The following is a 27,103-nucleotide window of genomic DNA, read 5'->3' on the forward strand; positions in this document are numbered from 1 at the left end:
ACATTAGCATAATGTCGAAAATTCAATTCTGAGGCTATTGAAAAGCATTTAAATTGCTTTAAAATAAGTATTTAGTTTATATTCTAAAAATTTTTAAATTAAAAAATAACAATTTTGGTGTGTTGATAAAAACGGAATAATTTGTTGACGAAATCGAAACGTGACAAAATCGAAGCGTGATAAAATCGGAACGTGATAAAAACGGAACATACCTGTACCACTATTTACTTAATTAAGGGTTGCTGAATCCATTGCCGTTTACAGAAATATCATAGCACGTCTAGTTTTTGAGATATTGGTTGTTGAAAATGCAAAAAAATGACTACTTCAGCCAATTTGCATGGAAGTTTGCCAGCTTGTAAGGCAGTTTATTTGCTTAATTTGCCACAGAGTTCAAACTTTGTGTGTATAACAATACTTATCATATTTTTTTATAATACTTTTGATGCAGAAAAGTTATTTTTTGATGGTTTAGAAAAGTATTGTATTTTGCCATGTAAGAGAAATTCTTCGTTTTGTATGGAGACTGCAAGCATGTTGAAAAAATCGGGTTAATCTAAATTTAATCGTGAAATTTCAACCAAAATATATCTTAAACGAAAATATATCTTTTGCATGCTTGGTGGATAAGATCACAAAAAAGTTTGATAAAATATTGAAGTATTTTAGGTAAACATCAATAAAACCAATGTTTTATACAACTTTGGCGATCTGTAGTCAAAAATTGTGACGTGCTGGGAAATTTCTGAGAACGGCATCAGATTCAGCAACCCCAAATCTACTAGAGACACATAATTTAATCCTTGAGACACGCAAAAATGTCATTTTTGTTGCGCTGTGTTATTGTTGTTTTTACAGTTTAGTGTCCTCATTCAGTCGCGAAAATTTATGCTCTCGATTATTTGAAAAGTTATGATACTTCTGATAGTATCATAAGGGTGAGTGCAAGAATTTTGCCGATGGCAACCCGTTGGACAATGACGCGGGCTCTGAAGACAACTTCGCTGGCTTCGACGATAAGGACAGCTGTGACGACAACGCTGGCGGCGACGGCAGATTCTAGTTTCTACCGAAGACGTAGCACTGGGTCAGCTATTTGAAATCGTTGGAGGACGCTGTACCTATATGTGAGGGGACTGATGAAATGGACTCAGACGGAAGACAAACGGCCGATGATGAATTCGCCAAAAACGCAAGAGAACAAATAAAAAATAAAGTGAGACACAACGCAAAGAAGCGCCGTTTATCGCACCAAGTAAAGCTTGTCGCTTGTGGGTGTATATTGAACTGCGGGCTTAAAATATCGAAGAAAAACCCTATTGGTCTTAACACTGTGCTCTGGGCATTGGATTCACTAGAGTAATGTGACCAGATGTGTCACGGAAAAAATCCGGGGCGCTTGTCAGATCTCATCTCCAATGAAGCGCTGCCTATATTTGATGTGCAATTTACATTCAAATTGAATCTTAGACATGTTCTATATACTATATAAGTTAATTGAAATAAAAAGTATTGTACTATCAAGTTAAAAATTGTTCTATCCCGGATAATCCGGGATGTCTGGTCACTTTACACTAGAGCAAACCAGCTATATACGCCAGAGCGTGGAACGAGTGGATGTTCAAAGACGGCGTTCAATCCAAAGAAATCCAATAGCTTTGTATTTCATCTGGCTGAATTGAACGATTCTTCCGTCTAAGTGTGTAGGGGAATGTGGGGCAAGATGGGCACCCCTAGTCTGTGTCGTTCCTACCGATTTTTTTCAATAAATTATTTGGGGTTCTGATGAATATCATTAAATTGATATGATGGCCATAAATTTCAGCTAAAAAATCAACAGCACAACGTAAATATTGTCAAAAATACATAGAAGTCCAAAAATTTACCTTTTCATATAAGTTTGTTCATTTAAAAGTGATATTTTTGTTGCGTAAACAAATTAATTCATACGTTTTTGGCCGTATAGTTATAGAAAAATCTTCTGTAGATGATCAGGAGTAAAACTTTTATCAAATTTAAAAAATATTTCAATTGTTTTGATTATGGTAATAAATTTACACTCTTGGGGCAAGATTAGCACCATGTTCAAAATTAAGTAAAAGTGTGAAATTATAGACCCACATTTAGCTGTGGGCTTGACTTACGGTATCTTCTTTGCACAAAACAATTTTTTCTAAAAATATATATAAACAAACAACAGATTTAATCGTTTTTTAAGTAAAATCTTAGCAATTTATTAAAAGTTATTTGTTTTCTGATAAAAGTTGTAAAAACTAAGCTAGTTGAAGATAAATATTATCAGATATTAAAGATAATATCTTGGGATATTGCAAGCATTGAAAAATAATAGTTTTTTTTTAGTAAATTGCATCTTTTTATGGGGGTGCCCATCCTGCCCCGCAGTTTTTTTGACCGATGATAAAAAAGCTATTTTTAACGTGTTATTTGGAAAACTATTTATCACTTTTTAAAACTTTTAATGGTTGGAGGTCAAAGTAATAATGTAAAAGATAAGGATGATTACCAATTTTACCAAAATAAGAACGTTTAAGTAGGCTTAAATCACGCTTATCCTTAGGGTGCTCATCTTGCCCCGCCTGACCCTACATAGGTAGGAGATTTTTTCTGAACTCTCTGGGTTACGACAACAATTGTGGATAAGTATATTTTCCTTTTTTGACTTCCTTCTCAACACAACTTGTCGCAAGTCCTTATCACACGAGTCGTGAGACTGACATGCGTTTATTAGTAACGTGGGACAGATCAAGTTCGATGTTTTTTTATTTATTTTATTTTTGAGAATTTTTCTGATACAGTTTGTGTTTCTAGATTTCTAATATTGTGATATGGGGAATCCCAGCAATTCAATTGGACAAGAACTAACATTTAATGATAATGAGAGACAAACAACAATTTATCAAAGAAGGGAAAATGCAAAAAAAAACTCCGAAGTAACTTTAGGAAAAATGAGATAGGAAAGAAAGCTTAATATCTAATATCACATGCGGCCAACTTTTGTATAAGATGGTTTGGAGAGGAAGAGCAACTTAGTAGAAACTTGGGGATCAATCTCTGGAACCAGTCGTCAATAAGCTCAACGCCAGCAAGCCTGTGTACATCATTTGTCGGGTGGTAAGGGCTTAGATCAAGCATCATCTTCAACAAACGATTTTGCTTGGTTTGTATTTTCTTTCGGTGAGATTTTGGGCAGTTGTACCAAGCGGGGAACCCAAACGCCACCGTGGTCCGGAAAACGGTTTTGTATAGGAGCACCTTAATACTGGGATCCAGTCGAGAGCGCCTTTTAACGAGCGGATACAGCGTTTTAATAAGTTTGTCATACCTCCGGATGCAGTTTGTCACGTGGCGGCCAAAGTTCAGCTTCTTATCAAGGGTCACACCGAGGTATCCGACAGATTGAGACCAAGGAATATTAACTCCACTACAAGTAACTTGCCTCTGGGGTAGGTACCTACAACTCCGACGGCGTGTGAAGAAGATAGCTTGCGACTTAGCGGGGTTCACTCGAGTTCGATGTTGTTTTTAACATTTCTAGAACAAACGTATTATTTTCTTATAATGTCATGAAAGTGCATGCAATTTAATGACGTTTCCCGTAATTAACTAAAATTTGACAAAAACTCACGTGGGACTGTTATGCATTTATGGGCAGCATAAATGATTGCATTGAATGGTAGCCGTATTATGCAATAGTTTTAATAGGATCACTAAATCAGAATACCCAAAAAACTTATTGTAATGAAAATTTTGCCATTGTTTTTAAGTTCATGCAACCCCTAATCAACACTACAAAATACAGCGATCCAATGTTTAAAATCATCGCTACCTGGAAATTGTAATTCCAAGCCCAGGACAAAAAACATCAGTGAATATATCACTCCAAAATATCTTTCCACTTAATATTTTCTTTCAGTCTATGCGAATCAAAAACCTGACTCTAGGAAGGGCATTTTTAGTGGTAAGGGAAAGATCAGGGAGTTACCTTTGATTGGTGATACGATCCGCGGATATGGTAGAACTTTTAGAATAATAAATTTAAAACAAAACGTGTCCTCGTCGAGTTGAAACGTGTCAGACAATTCAAATTCGCAGTCAACCGAATCAGTATTGCTTGTGTATAAGTAAGTATATTAAAACAAGTTGTATACGTATTTCTTCATTTATTACAGTTTTGCATGGAAGGTTGAAATTATATTAAATTAAAAATTTAAACTACATCATGTTTTTGGTTACCAAATGTTGAATACAATTCAATTCAATATAAGGGGTCGATAGGAATTTAGTAATAAAAAGTACATCATTGGAAATGTAAAACAAACTATATCTAAACTACAAATAATGACACTGCATATCAAAAAGACTGCTGAAAACAAATAGAATTGGCAGCTTGTTCTTCTTTATTGAACTACCACAATGCTATAAAATATACACCCCGCTTCGTTTTGCATTACTTGTAAGTAATCAGTCTTTTTGGCATGCGCCGTCAGTTGAAGTCTGAACATTTTGCTCCTAACAATTACAGAATAGGATAAATTATTTGAATTCAAATCAAAGGCAATAGATTTTCACTGTTTACAGCACTAGATGATTTTGCTAATTTCGTTAATGATGGCATTGATTTGGAGGCATTGTTGTTAGTAATATTCGATGTGCTTGAATTGGCCAACGAAGTAGCCGATGTTATAACCAAATGGGGCGGAGATGTGAGGGCTACGTTTTCTGTTTGTGCTGCAGAATTATTTAGCCAATCATTAACACGGTTTTCTATCACTTCTGTCAAATTTTCTACATTCGACAAAACGATGTTACTGTCAGTTGACGTTTCAGTTGCACAAATTGAATTTTGTAACAACATATTCGAACATATGGGTTCCACGTTTGACGCAAACGTATCCGGACTTGTGGCTTGTAAGCTAGGTATTAGATTCATAGATGAAACTAAGGGATTCGATGAACATTTACCAAATTTGTTCAAGAACGGTATACATGGGTTCATTTCAATAATGTTCCCTGGATCGCTTAGTTTATTTTGACATTTAGGCTTTAAACTATCAGCTGTGATTGCTACTCTGTCTATTGCGATAATGCTACTACTACTGTTACCACTATTTTTCATACAAAGGTCATCTTCATCTGAAGAACATAGGTCTATACAGTCCACCACTATATGTTTCAATTTATCTTGCACATCGGATTGTTGATGACTTAATGCAAATGTTCTTGCAACATTTAATTTCTGTAGTCTAATATCAATATTTCTGTTCTCGATTTCTTCAGCAGTCAATCTCTGTAGCTTGACAGCACAGGGTTTGCATCCATTGATCAACAACTTGTTATAAAAATTAAAATTGCGTTTCTTACATGCAGTAGAAAATTGTCGACGAGGAACTTTGTAACAGTGGTAGGGCTCATTTTCGTCAAATCCTCTTTTATATGATACCGAAACATTCGTATTTAATCTACTTCTATTCATCCACTTCGGACGGTTAGTTATCGTCGTGCCTTGCTTTAAAAGCGCAGGAGCAAAGCAAAATCGTTCCAGTCGCTCTAATCGCTCCATTTGATAATCTATCGACATAACTGTCTTTGTGCTTTTGAGCAAGAACTGGCCGCACGGAGATGAAAGTGGTATCGATGTACATTTCGAAAGCGTTATGACACCTCTGGTTCGTCTCGGAAGACGCCGAAGCTTTTCAGGAGATCCATCGAGTATGTTGTTGTTTGGGTTGATGCCGGTGCTAGTCGTCCGACGGGCAATGTGACTGGTTCCGTTCCACAGGTTGAAATTCATCAAAAAAGATGACATAGTCTGTTCCGTAGTATGTGATTTTTGTTCATTCTGTTGCATTGGGGTTGGTAAGACTTCGCTGCCACAAAATATGACGTCATCATCTTCACTTTCTTCCTGAATTGCCTTTTGGTTGATACAAATTTTCTCGTGTTCCTAAAAGAGCAATAGATGGTTTAAACTTGATGTTTCTGCGATAGAAATAAGAACATGCCTGATTATCAAAAATATTATTTATTTATTATGATTAATTTAAAGCGACCATATATGTCCCGCGAAACGCGGGACGCCCTGTCAGTTCTCGTTTCTAATCAAACATTTTTCGTATCGGATATGTATTCCACGATCGTTTTAGGCCTAATTCATGATCTAAATGCTTATTTCAGTCAAACAAATAGATTTGATGCTGTAATATCGTGTTGAAAATTGCGCTGTCCCGCGAAACGCGGGACGTCTGGTCACTTTAGATTAATTTCAACTTAACTCATTTTTTCCCCCTGGCAGAATCTCGAACAACGCTCATTTTTCAGTTAACGATCGCTTGCTTAAGAATCATACCCATCAGGCAAATTATAATCATCGTCATTCACAAGCCAATTTTCTTCCGTCGGGTAGCCGTTTGAATCTTTTAATTTCGAATAGATCTACCCAAAGAAACTAGTATGTTAGCAGGCAGACTTTTAAGTTGTCCCCTTCAAATGGTCTTCCGACGGATAGCCTTCTAGTTGTTTCAAATCATATGGAAAAAAACCTTTGCCGTTGCAGGGGCTCTGCATAAAAATGTACCTCTCCCTTTACTCTTTCATGAAATTTGTAAACAACAAGGCCAGCAAAAGTCAAAATCTCATACAAAATCAAAACAGTGCAGAGGCCTATACCGTCTCTTCTTTCTCTTCTTCGGGTAATAATAAAACAAATCATCAGAAAATGCACCTACTTCTAGTGGAAAGTCTGCCTCTGATTTTGATTGTTTTTAACTGAATAATTGAATCAAATGATTGATGCAATATTCAAAACCACCACAATGGCTGAAGCGGCAGTTGGTGTAAAATTTACTAATAAAATTGTTATCAGATTACATTTCTCTGATGGATTCAATTTTTTTTTTAATATTTTAAATTGGAATGCTCGTTCTTTGATTAGTAAAAAGGACGAATTGTTTGATTTGCTAACAGCTAATAACATACATATAGCAGTTATTACTGAAACTTATCTGAAACCTGGATCCAAACTTAAAAAAGATTCAAACTAGCCACTCTTACTATTAGCTAGCTGAATACATCGTTATCATATACGACGTAGGGAATATTTCACTGAGGAAAATGACTAGTAGATTCACTGAGTAGAAATAAGTGGCAACAATCTTATTTTAATATGGTTTTTACATTGCCATAATAATAAATACCTCATTAGTAACAATGGTATTCAAAATTAATTCCAAGCTTCATTTTCGCAAAATTTATACAAGCAGAAAGAAGGCGTTGGCAAGCATGGACCGATGCACGAGTTCATTAATTTGACGTTTTAGCGGTGCCAAATTCACTCGTTGTCATGGTCACATAAATAACACGGCACCGCTCAAACGTCAATGAGTGAATTCATGCATTGGTCCATGGACCTTTGTACGAGCTCACCAATTTGACATTTGAGCAGTGCCATATTCACTAGTTACCATGGTCACGTAAATAACACGGCACCGCTCAAAAGTCAAATAGTGAACTCGTACATTGGTCCTTTGAATTTGCAATCGAAAAGTGAATCTTGTAGGAGACTAATATGGACCTATGCACGGGTTCACTATTTGACGTTTTACCGGTGCCGTGTTATTTATGGGACTATGGCAACCAGTGAATTCGGCACCGCTGGAACGTCAAATTAGCGAACTCGTGCATGGACCGATATGTTAAAGCCTTGATTGAATTTGCCACCGAAAAGTGAATCTTGTAGGAGACTAATATATGTTAAAGCCTCAGGTAACTTTACTTTTAATTATTCGCTATGTTGCTGACTTTAGAAAGTAGGACGCTGAGATTGCTAGTTTCGAGAAATTGTTGGGCAGACAAGGAAAGTGACTCATTTCGTTAAGGGCATATGAACGCAATGACCAACAAATAGTTTCAACTACAAGAATAACGAAATGAACAAGAACTACGACTAAACTAGACTGTTAAGACTAGAGATGTACCGAATATTCGGCCGGCCGAATATTCGGGCCGAATATCTCGATTTTTTATTTTGCCGAATATTCGTTCTGCCGAATAATGAAATCCGTTATTCGGCCGAATAGGCCGAATAGTGACCGAATAATAACAAAATAAACTAAAATGTAAAAAAATATTATGTTTATGTAAGGAAAATTTAAAAAATCAATAATTTATTCAAGTGATGACCGAATTTTTCTTTTTATGGACACCTTGAATAGATTTTGATGCCAAATATTTAAAAAATGAGAAGTTCTCTGTTCTATGGCGTTACCATTTTCTGCAAATCAAATTGTATCTCATCTTGCAGGAGCTGTAACGTACCGCTTGGCTAGTTAGAAGCGTTTGAAAATTTGTTTTTAAGGTATAGATGCATCGAAGCTAAACCCGGCATTTTCAAGAGCACAAATCTAGAGAACCAGACAACCGTTTGTGCTGAAAATTTAACTTTCTGGTCAATCGCTGGTGTTGACCAATCATTCAAATATTCAGCGCGAACGGCTGTCAGGTTCTCTAGATTTATGCTCTTGAAAAATCCGTCAATTATCAGGACTTTCTATACGTTCTACATTCTTTGCAAAACCTACTGATCACGTTCTTCTATTATCATGCGATTCAGGGATCTGCGGTCTATTTGCCTCAATTTTTTGAATAGTAAAACAAATTTCTTAAACAAAAAACAGCAATAGGATACAGCTTCCTAGCTTTAGAAATACAGAAATCCTCATGATTTCTGCAAACGGTTTCAAAAGCTCAAGAAGACGATCATTCATTTCCATTTATACTTCGTTTAATTCTTCAGCTTTCCCTACCTGAAAAACTGTCTTTTCTATATTGACATAGAATTAAGAATGTAGTTTTAAAGAAATTGGACGCACATACGTGTGTTATTCGGCCGAATATTTAGGTTTTATTTGACCGAATAATAATGTTTCAACTATTCGGTATTCGGCCAAAGGCCGAATAGTGCTATTCGGTACATCTCTAGTTAAGACTGTTAAGATTTGACGATAATTGACATTTAATACTCTAATCTTACGTAAAAGACAGGAGTAATCACAATAACATGACTAAAAAGGACACTTAAATGACAAATCATTTCGAATAGACAGTATTAGTAATGACACTACTACCGTACTATTTCAAACAAATTCTGTTGGAGTTGCTGATTTTTACAATGCTTTCTTTTCTCATAAGCAAGCGAATATGGGTACTCCGTTATTGCAATAACAGCTGTACTTACACAGGGAACCAACAGACACTACTCGGGATCAGTAGCATCCTCAATGTGTTAAGTACCGGTGCTCTCATTATTTTTTTCCCAGTAGACAGTGTGAGTTTGGATATGGGAAACGTTTGGGTAAATGATTCGTTTTGGTAAACGATAAATATATAATTTCAATTGAATGCACCTAACCGGATGCGCGATATTATTCGATAAAAGCATTGAACGCCGAACAAGTGTTCGTCGCTCACCCTACAGGAGCAAACGACAAAATCAAAAGATCAAACACTACTAACGCGATACTATTTCACCGTGTAGATCCTGCCCTAATCGCTCGCCTCCACAGGAGCAAGCGTCAAGGTCGAATGATCAAACACGCGGCCGTTTGATCCTGCCCTCATCGCCGACACCCACAGGAGCAAGCGTCAAGGTCGAAGGATCAAACAGAACTCGCAAGGGAATATGGGTACTTTTCAAAAACTACCACGTCACAATATTAAAAAAAAAAACAATGTTCATGTGGGCGCCATTGCCTAGTCCGTCTGAGTATTGGTCTTGGTAGAGGGGAAACTTGGTAAAAGCCAGACCGAGGGTTCAGCCTTGTCAAGTAAAGTCAACTGAACACCATACACAACAAAAGTTTTTGAAACATTGGGTGTTTCTGTTGAAACATTAACTAGGTAAATATACTTTCATTTTTGCATTTTCAATGTATTGGGCAGCATGTTATTTTGCTTCAAAATGACTAGCGGATAAGTCGAAAAAATGTCATTGGTGGCTAAACGCCAAACAAGGTAATCGCAAAGTAATTCCACAGGCAGAATTTAATTTGTCGAGTGCTCTTTAGGATATTTCTCAATTCAATAGAAACCCTTCTACGATTGATTTGGTCTACATTCGATTAATCATCATGTACACCTTTGTAGCCAACTTATTACTCACGCTGATTTTGATTCTGATATTGACCCTATTACATTTCAAACATCACATGAAGCGATTCTCAATTCTATTAGCTCCACTTTCAATTATTTACGAGCCGAGTGGAATATATGAAACATACATCGATAGTAATCTTGATGTTAACATTTATTTACAAACAAAACATGATATTAAAAATGCTCTTGAAACTTTACCAAATTCCATTGTTGAAGCAAGAGCATTGCAATTTCAAAATGTTAATAAAATTCGAATCCCTCATTATAGACATAAATCTGATCTTAAACTCTTGATCCGTCTTAAAAACGTGAGGAGAAAGCAATTTCAAGGCACTCGCGATCCTTCTATTAAAATTATATGGCAGGATCTGCAAAAAGAAATTAAAAAACAGTTTTCTTAATAAGGAAACAAAAAAATTTGAAAATAAAATTTCTCAATTTTACCCTGGCTCTAAGCCCTTTTGTAAATTATCAAAAAAATTCAAATTATTACTAACTGATTGCGAAAAAAAAACTCAAAATTAGCTATGCAGTTTGAAAGCGCGCATAATTTTAATTAACGACCCCTGCTGCTGCACTAGTGCAATAGAAAATTAAGTTACTCAGGACTTCGAAAGCATTCTCAAACAAGAGAACGTTTTCGAAAATTCCTGGGGACTGATTTGGAAGAAGTGAGAACTACCTATTATTAAAAAAAATAAAGATCTGAAAGCCCTGTCGATGATGGAATTTTCTACATCCTCATCACGAAACTTCCAGAGAGTAGCTTATCATTTTTGGTTGATATATTTAACATTTTTAAAACCGGACAACAATTCTGCAGAAACTTCCAGCTATCGTCCAATCAGCTTGTTTTCCTCTATCAATAAACTTTTTAAAAAGGTCCACATCTACAAAAAATCAATTTTTGCCAATGAACAGTTCTGATTCCAACATGGACATTCGACCACTCATCAACTTTTACATGTAACAAATTTGATTCGTTCCAACAAATCTGAAGGCTCTTCTAGACATAGAAAAAGCATTCGACAGTGTTTGGCATGAATGCTTGATTGTAAAATAAAAAAAAAATCCGACATACATTGTTAAAATAATCTAAAGTTATCTGTCAAATCGAACACTTCAGGTTAATTATCAAAACTCCAAGTCTGGAAGACTTCCTGTAAGAGCTGTTGTTCCTCAAGGCAGCATTTTGGGGTTAATATTATACAATATTTTTACATCTGACTTTGTTTGCGGATGACACAGGCCTCTCCGCCAAAGTACGAAGCCTGCATGTTATCTGTAGTAGATTACAACAAAGTTTGGATATTTTTTCTTCATACTTGCATTTCTCCTACACTCAAAAAAATCCAAACCTCGATGCTACGTGAAAAATCACGTAAGCTCTCATTTATATCAGTGTTGTCAATTTTACCTGACCAACGTAAGACTCACCAATCGCTACGTGAGCCAGACTCAAATTGTTTAAAAATAACCGAAGTGTTGCATGAAGTCTACGTGAATTCCACGTAGCTGATTTCCACTTACGTTTTATTAAGGGCGACGTTGATTATTAGTGGAACTGAGTGGCTCATTGCCACTCAAATTTTGTAAACAAAAGTTTTCCTCAAACAGTTGGTACAGGTGTTAACATCGAGTAGAAATTGTAACATTTCAGTTTCGTGCATTTCGTTTTTAGTTAAAAGAAGTGATAAAATCGAATTGATATGGTTAAAAAATGAAGGTAAGTTCTTCTGTCGTATTTTTTTTTTTTTTTTGGTTTACTAACATTCCATTGATTTCAGCTCGGATTTCAGGCAGCCGGCAAAAAATGGAACATACCGTTAAGGCGATAAAATATTTTAGAATAAATTAATCGCAAACCGAATCAAATCAATAAACGTGTGCTATCTATTATGTTTCAAATCGCTTTGCTTTATTTTCCTGAATTTCTGTAAAACGAAATGAAAACCCAATATAAATCCAAACCACTATTCCATACCTATGAAAGCTATCGAAACAATAACGTAGCTGTGAAATCTTAGTCACCTCGAGCTTCGCGAAATTGAGTTCCGGCACTCACCATTCACGTAGCTGTTACCTGAAAAGTGCGATGGAAAAAAAAACTACGTATGATTTCACGTAGCCTTGACGTTTGGATTATTTTGAGTGTAATGCTTCCAAAACTCAACTAAGGGGTCGCTCACAAAGTCTCCGCCAAAGTACGAAGCCTGCATGTCATCTGTAGTAAATCACAAAAAAATTGGATATTTTTTCTTCATACTTGCATTTCTCCTAATGCTTCCAAAACTCAACTAAGGGGTCGTTCACAAATGACGTCCATCATTTGGGGAGGGGGGATCTACGAAAGTGTTACAGTACGTGTATAAGGTATTGAAAAAAGCGTGACAGAGCGGAGAGGCAGGTTCTAAGAATCTGGAAAAAACGATAAACGCCACATTTGAATTCACCCTAATAATATTCCCACCTTCAAGTAGACATATTGTCACGATTAGAGCGGTTTCAATAAATTGGCATAAGCATAAGCATAAGCATTGATGCATTCGTAGTTGCTACTCCGTGATTGACAGGAATAATCAAAATTGCACAGGGAACCGACAGAAGTAGCTTGGGAGTAGCATACCATCTTCAATGTACAATTTCTAGGACTCCAAACTTAGTAATGTCAATAGCGAGGCCGGTCACGTCCTAACGTTCATCGGGGAAGGGGGAGGAATGGTTTTCACAGGAAGGAGTTATGTTAGTGGGAGGGATCAAAATCAACATGCTCAGGATTCACCTTGGTAAGTGATGTAGCCTCGATTTATATATCTATCGATGCGTCGACAATTTTAATATCGAACAGCTCAAAGGTTATTTTTGGTAATTGCCAGGGATTGAATACAGAGAAAATTGAGAGAATCTCTCACGTATCGCTCTCTGTAACTATCATAACATGCTGCACATTATGAGAGACTGTTTATCGTATACTGCTACAACTTTGATCAGATTGGGGGGATAGTAGTGCATGATAAAACACCTCTAAACATGCTCCAAGCCTGGGGGACACTATTGCTTTTGGAAGTTCGTGGATTGTTTATCGTGCTAGTAAAGAAAAACACCTATCCCCAACGGTAAACAAGCGAGAAAAATGGATTTTATCATCGCTCTCTCTTTGGGGCTCTCGCTCACTGCTTCCATTTATCAGACTTGTTACACCTTGCGATACAATGACGATCGTGGACCGTAACAGATGTGATGTTTTTCTTTGCTTGCCTTGATCGTGCTTCATACTCAAATGAGAGCGAATTCTGCAATGCCTGGTAATTGCTATAAATACCATTCAATAATATGTACAAGTAGCTTATTTTTTCAAACAGGAATAAAGGCTTATGACGACACTTACAGTGACGAACCATCCATAGTTTGTTTAACAATTAAATAAATGAAACATTGCCATGATACAGAACTGTATTTGCACAAGTATGAAACGAACTCACCAGTTGGTATTTTTTTTAATCCATCCTAAATTGAAGTCACAATTTCGGCATCAACACGCAAAAGCTGGGAACCAGAAAAAACGCATTTCACTCTAGAGAGGCGTAAAACGAATCCGCTGCTTGGGCTTAACAAATTCCACTGCCAAGCAAAAGCGGAATCGAAAAAAAAACACATTTCACTACGGCGACGCAAAAAAAACGAATCCGCTTGCTTGGGTTTCTCAAATCCCACCTAGAGCGGTTTCAATGGACCAATGTACGAGTTCACTAGTTTGACGTTTGAGCGGTGCCGAATTCACTGGTTTCCATGGCAACATATATAACACGGCACCGCTCAAACGTCAAATAGTGAACTCGTGCATTGGTCCATAAATTAGTCAGATGAAGTTAAGTTCTAGGTTCATTCTAGATAAAAATTAAACTTTCAAAAATCACATCACAATTTTACCGGACGATAACATACATTTCTGTACGGGTGCACACTGGGGCAGAACCGAAAAAAAAAACGCGTAGACAACCTATAGTTCTTCGCAATGAAGATAAACCGTCAGGCTACCATTCATCGTACATTTAAAGAAAATATGTAGTTCAAAAATTTGCCGAATTATCCCAAACTATCAATTGCAAATGAAAATACCACAATAACGCATAAATGTTAACCTTCCGTCAGTCGCTCAAAAAAAAATACACCAGCGGTCGCATCGTGTACTGAGTGCACACGGAGCAATTTTGATTATAAATCTGAAGCTAGGCAAGATCTTTTTCTTCTTCTTCTTCTTGGCATTACGTCCTCACTGGGCTACTTCTCAGCTTAGTGTTATTATGAGCACTCCAACAGTTATTAACTGAGAGCTTTCTTTGTTAACGTTGTCATTTTTGCATTAGTATATCGTGTGGCAGATACGATGATACTTTATGCCCAGGGAAGTCAAGGAAATGTCCATTACGAAAAGATCCTGGACCGACCGGGAATCGAACCCAGACACCTTCAGCATGACTTCGCTTTGTAGCCGCGGACTCTAACCACTCGGCTAAGGAAGGCCTTCAGCATGACTTTGCTTTGTAGCCCCGGACTCAGCTAAGGAAGGCAAGATAGAATATTGATGTGTTTGGCAAATTTATTCAGTATAACGGTACCTATTGGTCAGTGGACAAATAAAACTTTGAAAGCATCCTCACTTTTCAGTGGCCATCGGATGATGTCCCGGGGGAACCGAAGTAGTGGACATTTCGCAATGCAACATTCCGAGCACAAATGTCTCACATGATCTAGATTTTTTAGCAAGATGGTATCGTCGGAAAATGTGTGCAGTAGATCGAGTACTATCATGTGATAGGCCGCTTGTTTCGGAATTCGGCTACCAGTTGGTGCTAGTGAGCATTTAATTTTCAAACACGGATATCTCAGGATCCTGATTACCTAGAATGATGACGTCTTCGACTAAGTTGTTTAGTAGGTTGTATGATAGGCCACCTAACTTGAAATTCTGCCACTAGACGGCTTTAGTGAGCATGCAATATTTTGATGGCGTTAGTGAGCATGCAATCTGATCGGCTTTCTTACACCAAGTGGCGCTAGTGAGCATGGCAGTTTTTGAAGGTAGATATTTTCAGGATACTGATCAGAAAATAAAATTAAATTAGCAAGATAGTTTTTTTTTGGGAAGATAATAACCATGCTCCCGATTAATTTCCAACTGGTTCTTGCCTCTTGCCTAATACCAAACGTAAGTATATTACTACAGTTTAACGAAATTGAAATTTAATTGAAATAATATAGATTTGCATGTTTTGCAGAAACCTAAAACCAAAAATAACGGCGAAGCTGCAGCCGGACTCCCAATTACGGACAAACAATACTCGATTGCGACTATCCAGATAATAATAACTCAATAAACCAGCAGCGATTTGTGCATGTAGAACGCAATCTGATATGAAATTAATTCGACTTAATTTTGTTTCAATAAAATCCAATGAAAAACAACTTTATATCTTTATTCGTTATACCGAATTCCATATCAATTCCATCACCCCGAATTCCAATATCATGGGGAAATGTCATCAATATCATCATGTCAAGATAATTGTGAATTCGGGAAAACACATTCGGGGTGATGGAATTCGGGGTAATGAGCCTTGACGTTTGGATTATTTTAAGTGTACGCGGTGTTGGCCGTGTAGTTCCGGCGACTAGAATAGAACTACGGACGACCTGTTCCGGTGGTAACCCCAATTCAAGGTGTCATGCGAAAAACCGTGCTGAGGAATGAATGGTCGAAGGGGTGAAAAAGATGTTCGGCCATTAACGGAGCCTGTGGGGCACCTGGGCACCCCTCACAGTATTTTGTCCCTTACCGCGTTAATGCAGGGCTCTGGCGTGGTGGACCTCTTTTCCCGTGCTACTCGTGGGATTCAAAAATGAGTACAATATCTAATCAAAACAATAGTAGTAGTGCAGGTAGTAGCAGTAGTAGGGAAGCGAACCCCTTCGCAAGAAGTGGGCTAGCTAGATCTCCGTTGAGGAGAGTAGAAGCAGGAGGAGGCAGCAGTGCACGTAGTGCCAGTGCTGGAAACCATATTTCATCCCCGGCTAACGCATCGGGTGAAGTGGTGGATGGAGCGTGGTTGATGAGGGCCATCAATAAAAGTAGAGATGGGCTCTCTGCGTTGGAAGTGGCTGCACAGCAGCTCGACTCCATAATTGACTTTGCGTCCTCGAAGTCTAACATCAGCAAGGACCTCAAGCAGGCCTTGTTTAGACTTCGTAAGTCAATGTTGGCGGCCAAGCAGAACCATGCTGAACCCATGGTGACTGTGGCTGCGGCAGAACCCGTGGAATTGAAGGTGCCGAAATCTACCCAGACGGAACCCTTCGTTTTCGCGGGTAGCCCCAAAAGCGTGGAAGCGAATGCTTACAACAAGCAATCGCAGAAGCGCGCGAGGCAGCCGTCAGGGGAGGAGCTACCCGGCGGCGCTCGTAAGGCCAGGCGGATACTAACCCCGAAAACCGGCAGAAGTGCCGGAAAATCGGAACCCAGCCAGGCGTCCCGGAAAGCCGAGAAGGGTGGGCCCGAAAAGGCTGGCCCCTCACGGAGTGATGGGAACAGGGGGTTGCGACCTTTGAGAGGTCCTTCATCACCACAGGTCAGGGCGGAGCAGGGGGGGGGACGCCCCCTGGACAACCGTAGTGAGGAAGAAGAAGAAGAAGAAACAGGAGAACCAGGAGCGCAGGGATACCAGACCTAAGAAAGGTAAGAGGGTAGGTGCCAAGCGCGAGAAGGGTGATGCGATCATCATCAAGACGGAAGAGTCCAAGTACTCGGAAGTCCTGAAGGCGATGCGCAGTGACGCGAAGCTTGCGGATCTAGGAGCCGACGTACGCAGTGTCAGACGCACTCGTACAGGTGAAATGATCCTCGAGCTTAAGCGCGACAAGGAGCGCAAGGGCGCCGCCTACAAAAGTTTGGCGGAAGAGGTCCTTGGCGCTGGTGTTGAAGTGAGGGCTCTGACGCAGTCAGTGACTCTGAAGGTGATGAACCTTGACGAGATCACCAACGCAGAAGAGCTCGTCACGGCACTGCGGCAACAGTGCGAAGTGCAGGTGCCCACCACCGCCGTTCAGCTACGGAAAGGTCCGGCAGGTACTCAGGTGGCCTTAGTACACCTACCTGTGGCAGACGCAAATAAGTCCGCTAAGGTAGGTAAGATCAAAGTTGGTCGGTCAGTATGTTCACTGAACATACATGAGCAACCAGTGATCTGCTTTAGGTGCAGGGAACCTGGACACAAGTCCTGCGGCTGTAAAGGCCCTGATAGGACCAAGTTGTGCAGGCGTTGTGGTGAGGAAGGCACTAGGCTGCAAGAACCCTCCCAAGTGCTTGATTTGTTCCGGCAAGTCCGTGAACAACAATCACCCAACGGGAGGCTCAAGGTGCCCGACCTTCAAACGAGCCATTAACGAAAAGTCACAGTGCAGGTAACGCAGCTGAACCTGAACCACTGTGACGCAGCTCAGCAACTGCTGTACCAGTCAGTTGCTGAGTGGGGGACGGACATCGCCATCATATCGGACCCATACCGAGTACCCGCCGGCAACGGCAACTGGGTCGTGGATGGATCCGGAAAAATGGCGGCGATATGGACAACGGGTAAATACCCTGTCCAGCAGTTGGTGTCTACTACCTACGAGGGCTTCGTGATCGCCAAGGTAAACGGGGTCCTCTTCTGTAGCTGCTATGCGCCTCCGAGTTGGTCGACCGAGCGGTTCACGCAGATGCTGGACTGCATGACGACCGTGCTGACAGGGCGAAGGCCAGTAGTAATAGCGGGTGACTTCAATGCCTGGGCCGTGGAATGGGGAAGCCGTTTCACGAACCAGCGAGGTCAAATCCTGCTAGAGGCACTGGCCGTGCTGGATGTCGATCTGGCTAATGTTGGTACCAAAAGTACCTTCAGCCGAAACGGAGCGGAGTCGATTATCGACGTTACTTTTTGTAGTCCTGGCCTAACGAGTAGTTCGAACTGGAGGGTAGAGTGTCTACTACCTACGAGGGCTTCGTGATCGCCAAAGTAAACGGGGTCCTCTTCTGTAGCTGCTATGCGCCTCCGAGTTGGTCGACCGAGCGGTTCACGCAGATGCTGGACTGTATGACGACCGCGCTGACAGGGCGAAGGCCAGTTGTAATAGCGGGTGACTTCAATGCCTGGGCCGTGGAATGGGGAAGCCGTAACACGAACCAGCGAGGTCAAATCCTGCTAGAGGCACTGGCCGTGCTAGATGTCGATCTGGCTAACGTTGGTGCCAAAAGTACCTTCAGCCGTAACGGAGCGGAGTCGATTATCGACGTTACTTTTTGTAGTCCTGGCCTAACGAGTAGTTCGAACTGGAGGGTAGACGATGCCTACACTCACAGCGACCACCTGGCGGTTCGCTACAGTATCGACTACAACAACAGCAGGCAGCGGGTTGAGGAAGCGGCTAGGTCAAGGCCAAGCCCTCGTAGGTGGAAGACATCGTACTTCAATGATGAAGTACTTAGGGAGGCGCTCCGCCGTGAGCGTAACCTACTCGGCCTAAGCGGGGACGAACTGGTAGCGGTGCTTACGCGTGCATGCGATGCGACCATGCCTAGAAAAGTCCACCCTAGGAATGGGAGACCACCGACATACTGGTGGACTCAAGCTATTGCGAACCTGCGCCGTGCCTGCCTACGGGCCAGGAGACGGATGCAGCGAGCACGTACCGAGCAGGAGCGTGAAGAACGACGGGCGGTGTTCACCGCTGCCAAAGTCGCGCTGAAGTCTGAGATAAGGGCAAGCAAAAAGGCCTGCTTCGAGGGACTCTGTCAGAGTGCCAACGCGAACCCGTGGGGTGATGCCTACAGGATCGTAATGGCGAAGACAAGAGGTGCAATTGCTCCTACGGAGCAGTCTCCACAGATGCTGGAGGGGATCATCGAGGGGCTCTTCCCGCGCCACAACCCTAGCCCATGGCCTCCTTTTGTAGGACAGCCGGGGATTGGGGCTGGCGATGAGGATAGAGTAACTGATGAGGAACTTGTAGGGATTGCAAAATCCCTAAGCATGGGGAAGGCACCAGGTCCGGACGGAGTTCCAAACCTGGCCCTCAAAGTCGCAATCTTGGAGGCTCCCGGTATGTTCAGATCTGCTATGCAGATATGCCTGGACGAGGGAGTATTTCCAGATGCGTGGAAGAGGCAGAGCCTGGTACTATTGCCAAAGGCGGGGAAACCACCCGGTGACCCGTCGGCGTATAGACCAATATGCTTGATTGACACGGTGGGGAAAGTGCTCGAGAAGATCATCCTCAACAGACTGTCGAGGTACACCGAGGGTGTAAATGGTCTCTCAGGCAACCAGTTCGGCTTCCGGAAAGGGAGGTCCACTGTAGACGCTATTCTGGCGGTTAAGAAAACCGCTGAGATAGCACTCCAGCGTAAGAGGAGGGGTATTCGCTACTGCGCAGTAGTGACTCTGGATGTAAGGAATGCATTTAATAGTGCCAGTTGGGCGGCTATTGCCGATGCGCTCCTGCGTCTGGGGATACCCGAGTACCTGTACAAGATTCTCGGAAGTTACTTCCAGAATCGGGTATTAGTCTATGACACAGAGGTGGGTCAGAAGTGCTTTCACATAACCTCAGGAGTCCCGCAAGGTTCCATCCTGGGTCCGGTGTTATGGAATGTCATGTACGACGAGGTGTTGAGATTAAAATTCCCGGCGGGTGTGGTCATCGTTGGCTTTGCCGACGATATTACGCTGGAGGTCTACGGTGAATCGATCGAAGAAGTGGAATTGACTGCAGCCCACTCGATCGCAATTGTGGAGGAGTGGATGAGCTCCAGGAAACTGGAATTGGCTCACCACAAAACGGAGGCTGTTGTTGTCAACAACCGAAAGTCGGCGCAGCAAGCGGTGATCAGTGTAGGCGACTGCACAATCACTTCGAAGCGCTCCGTCAAACACTTGGGGGTGATGATCGATGACAAGCTTACCTTCGGTAGCCATGTCGATTATGCCTGCAAGAGAGCCTCCACAGCTATTGTGGCACTGTCCCGGATGATGTCCAATAGCTCTGCGGTGTACGCCAGCAAGCGTAAGCTTCTGGCCAGTGTCGCCTCGTCCATACTGAGGTATGGTGGCCCGGCTTGGGGCACGGCTTTGAGTACCGATAGCTACCGTAGCAAGCTAGAGAGTACTTATAGGCTAATGTGCCTGAGGGTTGCGAGCGCGTACCGTACCGTGTCACACGATGCACTTTGTGTCATCACCGGTATGATGCCTATTGGTATCCTTATCATGGAAGACATAGAGTGCTTCGAAATGCGCGGCACAAGAGGCATACGCAGGACTGCCAGACTGGCCTCCATGGTCAAATGGCAGCGTGCGTGGGACAGTTCCACCAAGGGAGTGTGGACTCACAGGTTGATTCCGAGGTTAGATATCTGGGTCAATAGGCGCCATGGGGAACTAACATTCCACCTAACACAGGTCCTTTCGGGTCATGGATGCTTTAGACAATATCTACACCGTTTCGGTCATGCGGGTTCTCCCGAATGTCCAGTTTGTGCAGGTTTAGAGGAAACGGCGGAACACGTTTTGTTCGTGTGCCCGCGTTTCCGCACAATGCGTGACCGCATGTTTGCCACATGCGGTCGGGACACGACTCCGGACAATTTGGTCCAGAGGATGTGTGCAGACGAGTTTGGCTGGAATGCCGTTTCATCGGCTATCACCCACATCGTCTCGGAACTCCAAAGGAGGTGGCGTGTGGACTCGAGGAGTGACTAGTGCAGACGCTAATCAACAGGTGGTCCAAGGGTTCGCAGTCGGCTACGTAGGTCATACCGGTGCCCTACGGTCGAAATCGACCCTTACAGCGATTAAGTGGCCGCGGGGAGAACATCCTGGTAGCGCTGCTGTCGTGGCGCCGGCCTACTGGGTGGGTACGAGCCTCTGGTTGTTCGGGGCAGGTGGAGGCCCCTTCGTCAGCAATCCCAGCTCGTGCTAGCTGATAGGGCCTGAGCCTTCAGTAGGTCAAATTGCGAAGCCCGCAGTATCAGTTCTTGATACCTGCGGTGCAGCTGGGCGCGGGCTTAGTGGTAGACCCTGCCCGCCTTCAGCGGACAACGGGAGGTGAGGACCACCCGGGAAGCTGGCAATGCGCCAGCATGCTACCTTGGTGGACCCCCATAAGCGTGTCATCGATGTTCGTTGCTGCATGGCTACGCAGCTAACCTGGAGGATGCGATGTGCAATAGCCCCTCTCCGAAGCAATGCCTTCTTGGTGGTACCGGAGAGACGAAGGGTTTGGCGGCAATGGAAATGGTTTAGTGGGTCGGGGGTGTAGTCCTGTTTACTGCTTGCACGTAGTAAATGGTCCCCAACCCCACACTCCCGGACCTCGGTCCGGAGTCTGTTGAGCAGATTATCCCCCCATTGCTTAGAAGGAAAAAAAAAAAAAAAAAAAACTGGAGGGTAGACGATGCCTACACTCACAGCGACCACCTGGCGGTTCGCTACAGTATCGACTACAACAACAGCAGGCAGCGGGTTGAGGAAGCGGCTAGGTCAAGGCCAAGCCCTCGTAGGTGGAAGACATCGTACTTCAATGATGAAGTACTTAGGGAGGCGCTCCGCCGTGAGCGTAACCTACTCGGCCTAAGCGGGGACGAACTGGTAGCGGTGCTTACGCGTGCATGCGATGCGACCATGCCTAGAAAAGTCCACCCTAGGAATGGGAGACCACCGACGTACTGGTGGACTCAAGCTATTGCGAACCTGCGCCGTGCCTGCCTACGGACCAGGAGACGGATGCAGCGAGCACGTACCGAGCAGGAGCGTGAAGAACGACGGGCGGTGTTCACCGCTGCCAAAGTCGCGCTGAAGTCCGAGATAAGGGCAAGCAAAAAGGCCTGCTTCGAGGGACTCTGTCAGAGTGCCAACGCGAACCCGTGGGGTGATGCCTACAGGATCGTAATGGCGAAGACAAGAGGTGCAATTGCTCCTACGGAGCAATCTCCACAGATGCTGGAGGGGATCATCGAGGGGCTCTTCCCGCGCCACAACCCTAGCCCATGGCCTCCTTTTGTAGGACAGCCGGGGATTGGGGCTGGCGATGAGGATAGAGTAACTGATGAGGAACTTGTAGGGATTGCAAAATCCCTAAGCATGGGGAAGGCACCAGGTCCGGACGGAGTTCCAAACCTGGCCCTCAAAGTCGCAATCTTGGAGGCTCCCGGTATGTTCAGATCTGCTATGCAGATATGCCTGGACGAGGGAGTATTTCCAGATGCGTGGAAGAGGCAGAGCCTGGTACTATTGCCAAAGGCGGGGAAACCACCCGGTGACCCGTCGGCGTATAGACCAATATGCTTGATTGACACTGTGGGGAAAGTGCTCGAGAAGATCATCCTCAACAGACTGTCGAGGTACACCGAGGGTGTAAATGGTCTCTCAGGCAACCAGTTCGGCTTCCGGAAAGGGAGGTCCACCGTAGACGCTATCCTGACGGTTAAGAAAACCGCTGAGATAGCACTCCAGCGTAAGAGGAGGGGTATTCGCTACTGCGCAGTAGTGACTCTGGATGTAAGGAACGCATTTAATAGTGCCAGTTGGGCGGCTATTGCTGATGCGCTCCTGCGTCTGGGGATACCCGAGTACCTGTACAAGATTCTCGGAAGTTACTTCCAGAATCGGGTATTAGTCTATGACACAGAGGTGGGTCGGAAGTGCTTTCACATAACCTCAGGAGTCCCGCAAGGTTCCATCCTGGGTCCGGTGTTATGGAATGTCATGTACGACGAGGTGTTGAGATTAAAATTCCCGGCGGGTGTGGTCATCGTTGGCTTTGCCGACGATATTACGCTGGAGGTCTATGGTGAATCGATCGAAGAAGTGGAATTGACTGCAGCCCACTCGATCGCAATTGTGGAGGAGTGGATGAGCTCCAGGAAACTGGAATTGGCTCACCACAAGACTGAGGCTGTTGTTGTCAACAACCGAAAGTCGGTGCAGCAAGCGGTGATCAGTGTAGGCGACTGCACAATCACTTCGAAGCGCTCCGTCAAACACTTGGGGGTGATGATCGACGACAAGCTTACCTTCGGTAGCCATGTCGATTATGCCTGCAAGAGAGCCTCCACAGCTATTGTGGCACTGTCCCGGATGATGTCCAATAGCTCTGCGGTGTACGCCAGTAAGCGTAAGCTTCTGGCCAGTGTCGCCTCGTCTATACTGAGGTATGGTGGCCCGGCTTGGGGCACGGCTTTGAGTACGAATAGCTACCGTAGCAAGCTAGAGAGTACTTATAGGCTAATGTGCCTGAGGGTTGCGAGCGCGTACCGTACCGTGTCACACGATGCACTCTGTGTCATCACCGGTATGATGCCTATTGGTATCCTTATCATGGAAGACATAGAGTGTTTCGAAATGCGCGGCACAAGAGGCATACGCAGGACTGCCAGACTGGCATCCATGGTCAAATGGCAGCGCGCGTGGGACAGTTCCACCAAGGGAGTGTGGACTCACAGGTTGATTCCGAGGTTGGATATCTGGGTCAATAGGCGCCATGGGGAACTAACATTCCACCTAACACAGGTCCTTTCAGGCCATGGATGCTTTAGACAGTATCTACACCGTTTCGGTCATGCGGGTTCTCCCGAATGTCCAGTTTGTGCAGGTTTAGAGGAAACGGCGGAACACGTTTTGTTCGTGTGCCCGCGTTTCCGCACAATGCGTGACCGCATGTTTGCCACATGCGGTCGGGACACGACTCCGGACAATTTGGTCCAGAGGATGTGTGCAGACGAGTTTGGCTGGAATGCCGTTTCATCGGCTATCACCCACATTGTCTCGGAACTCCAAAGGAGGTGGCGTGTGGACTCGAGGAGTGACTAGTGCAGACGCTAAACAACAGGTGGTCCAAGGGTTCGCAGTCGGCTACGTAGGTCATACCGGTGCCCTACGGTCGAAATCGACCCTTACAGCGATTAAGTGGCCGCGGGGAGAACATTCTGGTAGCGCTGCTGTCGTGGCGCCGGTCTACTGGGTGGATACGAGCCTCTGGTTGTTCGGGGCAGGTGGAGGCCCCTTCGTCAGCAATCCCAGCTGGTGCTAGCTGATAGGGCCTGAGCCTTCAGTAGGTCAAATTGCGAAGCCCGCAGTATCAGTTCTTGATACCTGCGGTGCAGCTGGGCGCGGGCTTAGTGGTCGACCCTGCCCGCTTTCAGCGGACAACGGGAGGTGAGGACCACCCGGGAAGCTGGCAATGCGCCAGCATGCTACCTTGGTGGACCCCCATAAGCGTGTCATCGATGTTCGTTGCTGCATGGCTACGCAGCTAACCTGGAGGATGCGATGTGCAATAGCCCCTCTCCGAAGCAATGCCTTCTTGGTGGTCCCGGAGAGACGAAGGGTTTGGCGGCAATGGAAATGGTTTAGTGGGTCGGGGGTGTAGTCCTGTTTACTGCTTGTACGTAGTAAATGGTCCCCAACCCCACACTCCCGGACCTCGGTCCGGAGTCTGTTGAGCAGATTATCCCCCCATTGCTTAGAAGGAAGAAAAAAAAAAGTGTACGCGGTTTACATGTCGAATGACCTCGAAAATACGGTGAACCGGGTAAACGGAGATCCATACACACTTAAATTATTTCACCGACCTCAGCGAAACAATTCGCGGAAAACCCAAGAGCTGAGAATTCGGTAACTTTCAATACCGAATCTCGGAACTCATTCACAGAGATGTCGGCAAACCAAATTTTCCACAACATAAGTAGGGTCAGTGTTCCCTTAGTAGACAGTCCCCTATAGTCGCACTAGTGGCTTTTTACGGCCGTTTCGCTATAAATCGTTTCAACATATTTTTTGACATGAAGGTCAGGAGCTATTTACCTAAGTATCATTGATACACAGCTTGACTTTGTTCAAAACATGATCGAAATAATTAGTTTTGCTTAAAATTTGAGCTCCCTTGCGCCAACGCAACAGTAAACCTATTGTTCCTATAGTAGCACTACTGAGAGAACCTATTTTTTATTATACGAAATTATTGATGAATTAAGAACTTTTTTTACATCAAACGGAAGCTTTTGATCCACACTTTAAAGGAAAAATATAAAAGTTTTGTAAACATACGGTTTTGATTTGTATTTTGCCATCAACGTGATGCTTTCATCGATAAAATCTCCATATCATAATAACATAAGCTGATATAATTTTGTTATGTACCCATAGTCGGGATGGCATGGCCCTTCGTTGACGATAGCCTGTTCTTCATGTTATGCTAAACGGCATTATGCCTAACGTCAATTATACCAAACTGCGTTATATCAAATGGGAGTATACCAAATGTGGTACTACAGTTTCTTTGCAAAAATGTATGTCATATGAGAAATAATTAGTGAAGGCCCAGGAGATTTTCGATGGGATATGGAATAATTACTTACCACATAAGCGTCAAAGGAGTAGAGCTCTGCGTCGCAATCGTCACACAGGTAAATATCAAAAAAGGCCGGTTCCACCATTTGTTCTTGTTGTAAATCTGATTGCACTGAATTAATTTGTTTTGGGAGAAGACATTTTCGACCAGATGTCTGTGGTGGTTGATCATAAAGCTGAAAATAAATTACCAGATGTTTACATTAATTTAGTGAACGAGAGTTCAAGCCTGATAACTTTGGTGCCACTTTGTTATGAGAACTATGACAAGAAGACTTATGCAAAAAGCGTGCCAAAGAGGAGAGTAATGAAAAATGTCCATATTTAGCATGAAATAATGTCCATACCTTTCCTATGAGTGATAATGAATAGATTGAACTAAATAAAGTACATATTTACCATATTTTCATTTCGGAATGTAACAAGCAGCTTTTTTGAGTGTCGCTGGTAGAGAGATGTAGTAGAATTATAGTTGTTGATGAATCTCAATGTTGCTGGTTCATAAGATGCCAAGTCGGTACAAAATCTTAGAAGGAAGACACATTTATGGAAGGAATAACAAATGACCACCAATTCCCTCATTTTCTCCAGCCAGTTCTGAAACAAAGAAAATAAAACATAATTGAGTGAAACAGAATGTGTTTTCTTTTTTTTTTTTGTACAAGTTTAATTTACGGCTTCGACGTCAATTCAAAGTATTTTTTATCGAAACACTGCAATGACTATATATATTCACATGAGTTTTTGTTCTGTCACCACTGTGATAAGATTTTCAACACGTAATCAAAAATTGCACCCCGGGGAAAGTGAAAGTCATAGCTTGTTTAGGAAAAGTTTTTCAAGGGGGTATTCTTTGGTATGGTCGTGGATTAGACTTTTGACTCCGGTTCTAGCCATGAGATGCATCGAAAAATGCTGTCAGAGTCACTTTCTAGGTCCAATGTCACCCCGCATGGCGGTAGTGCAAATTGTTATTACTGAGAAGTGTTGCTGTTTCCAAAAACGATGAACTTCCGTCAATGTTTGAGCCTGAATTCAGTCAGGAAGTGGTTTTGGCTAGTGGATGAACCAACAATAATTACATTAGCAGTCGGAACAATGCAGCAATAACCCAAGGCTCCTAGAAACGAAAAATGTTGTCTTTGCTGACCACTGAAAACCTACTGTTAATAGCCTCAAGCGCAATCATTTAGAAGTAACAGCGGAATCCACGATCTAGGAGTAGAAAATGTCAAATGTTTAAACACTAGGGGAAAAGCACTAAGAAATCTGTGCCAATTTTCGGATTTCCATACAAAGTAGGCCAAAATCGTATGAATGGGTCGAAAATTGGTGCTTTTCCCCTACTTAAGTCTGGTGAGATCGTTTTTAATACTCATTATTATAATTTTTGATCAAATTGCATTTTTATGGGAAAAAGCTTCGGTTCCTGCATACCGGAAATTAAGGGGGCAAATAAGTTTCCATCTCGTTTCAGAGAGCGAGCAAAGGCA

General features: G+C 42.9%; 1 protein-coding gene across 4 annotated transcripts in view; it reads right to left on the reverse strand.

Annotated features, from left to right (window-relative positions):
* Positions 1-27,103, reverse strand: part of LOC5570798 — a 142,202-nt gene that overhangs the window by 37,046 nt on the left and 78,053 nt on the right. For 3 of the 4 annotated variants that reach the window (XM_021849828.1, XM_021849827.1, XM_021849826.1), the window contains 3 exons: positions 26,010-26,207; positions 25,619-25,786; positions 4,167-5,965 (listed from right to left, as the gene is read on the reverse strand). In XM_021849828.1, coding sequence (XP_021705520.1) covers positions 4,565-5,965; positions 25,619-25,786; positions 26,010-26,192 — 1,752 coding nt within the window. In that variant the 5' untranslated portion in view covers positions 26,193-26,207 and the 3' untranslated portion in view covers positions 4,167-4,564. Of the gene's footprint in view, positions 1-4,166; positions 5,966-25,618; positions 25,787-26,009; positions 26,208-27,103 lie in introns of those variants that run through there. The other variant, XM_021849829.1, reaches the window with a different exon arrangement.

This window comes from Aedes aegypti, chromosome 3, assembly GCF_002204515.2.
Source record: "Aedes aegypti strain LVP_AGWG chromosome 3, AaegL5.0 Primary Assembly, whole genome shotgun sequence".
NCBI lineage: Eukaryota > Metazoa > Arthropoda > Insecta > Diptera > Culicidae > Aedes > Aedes aegypti.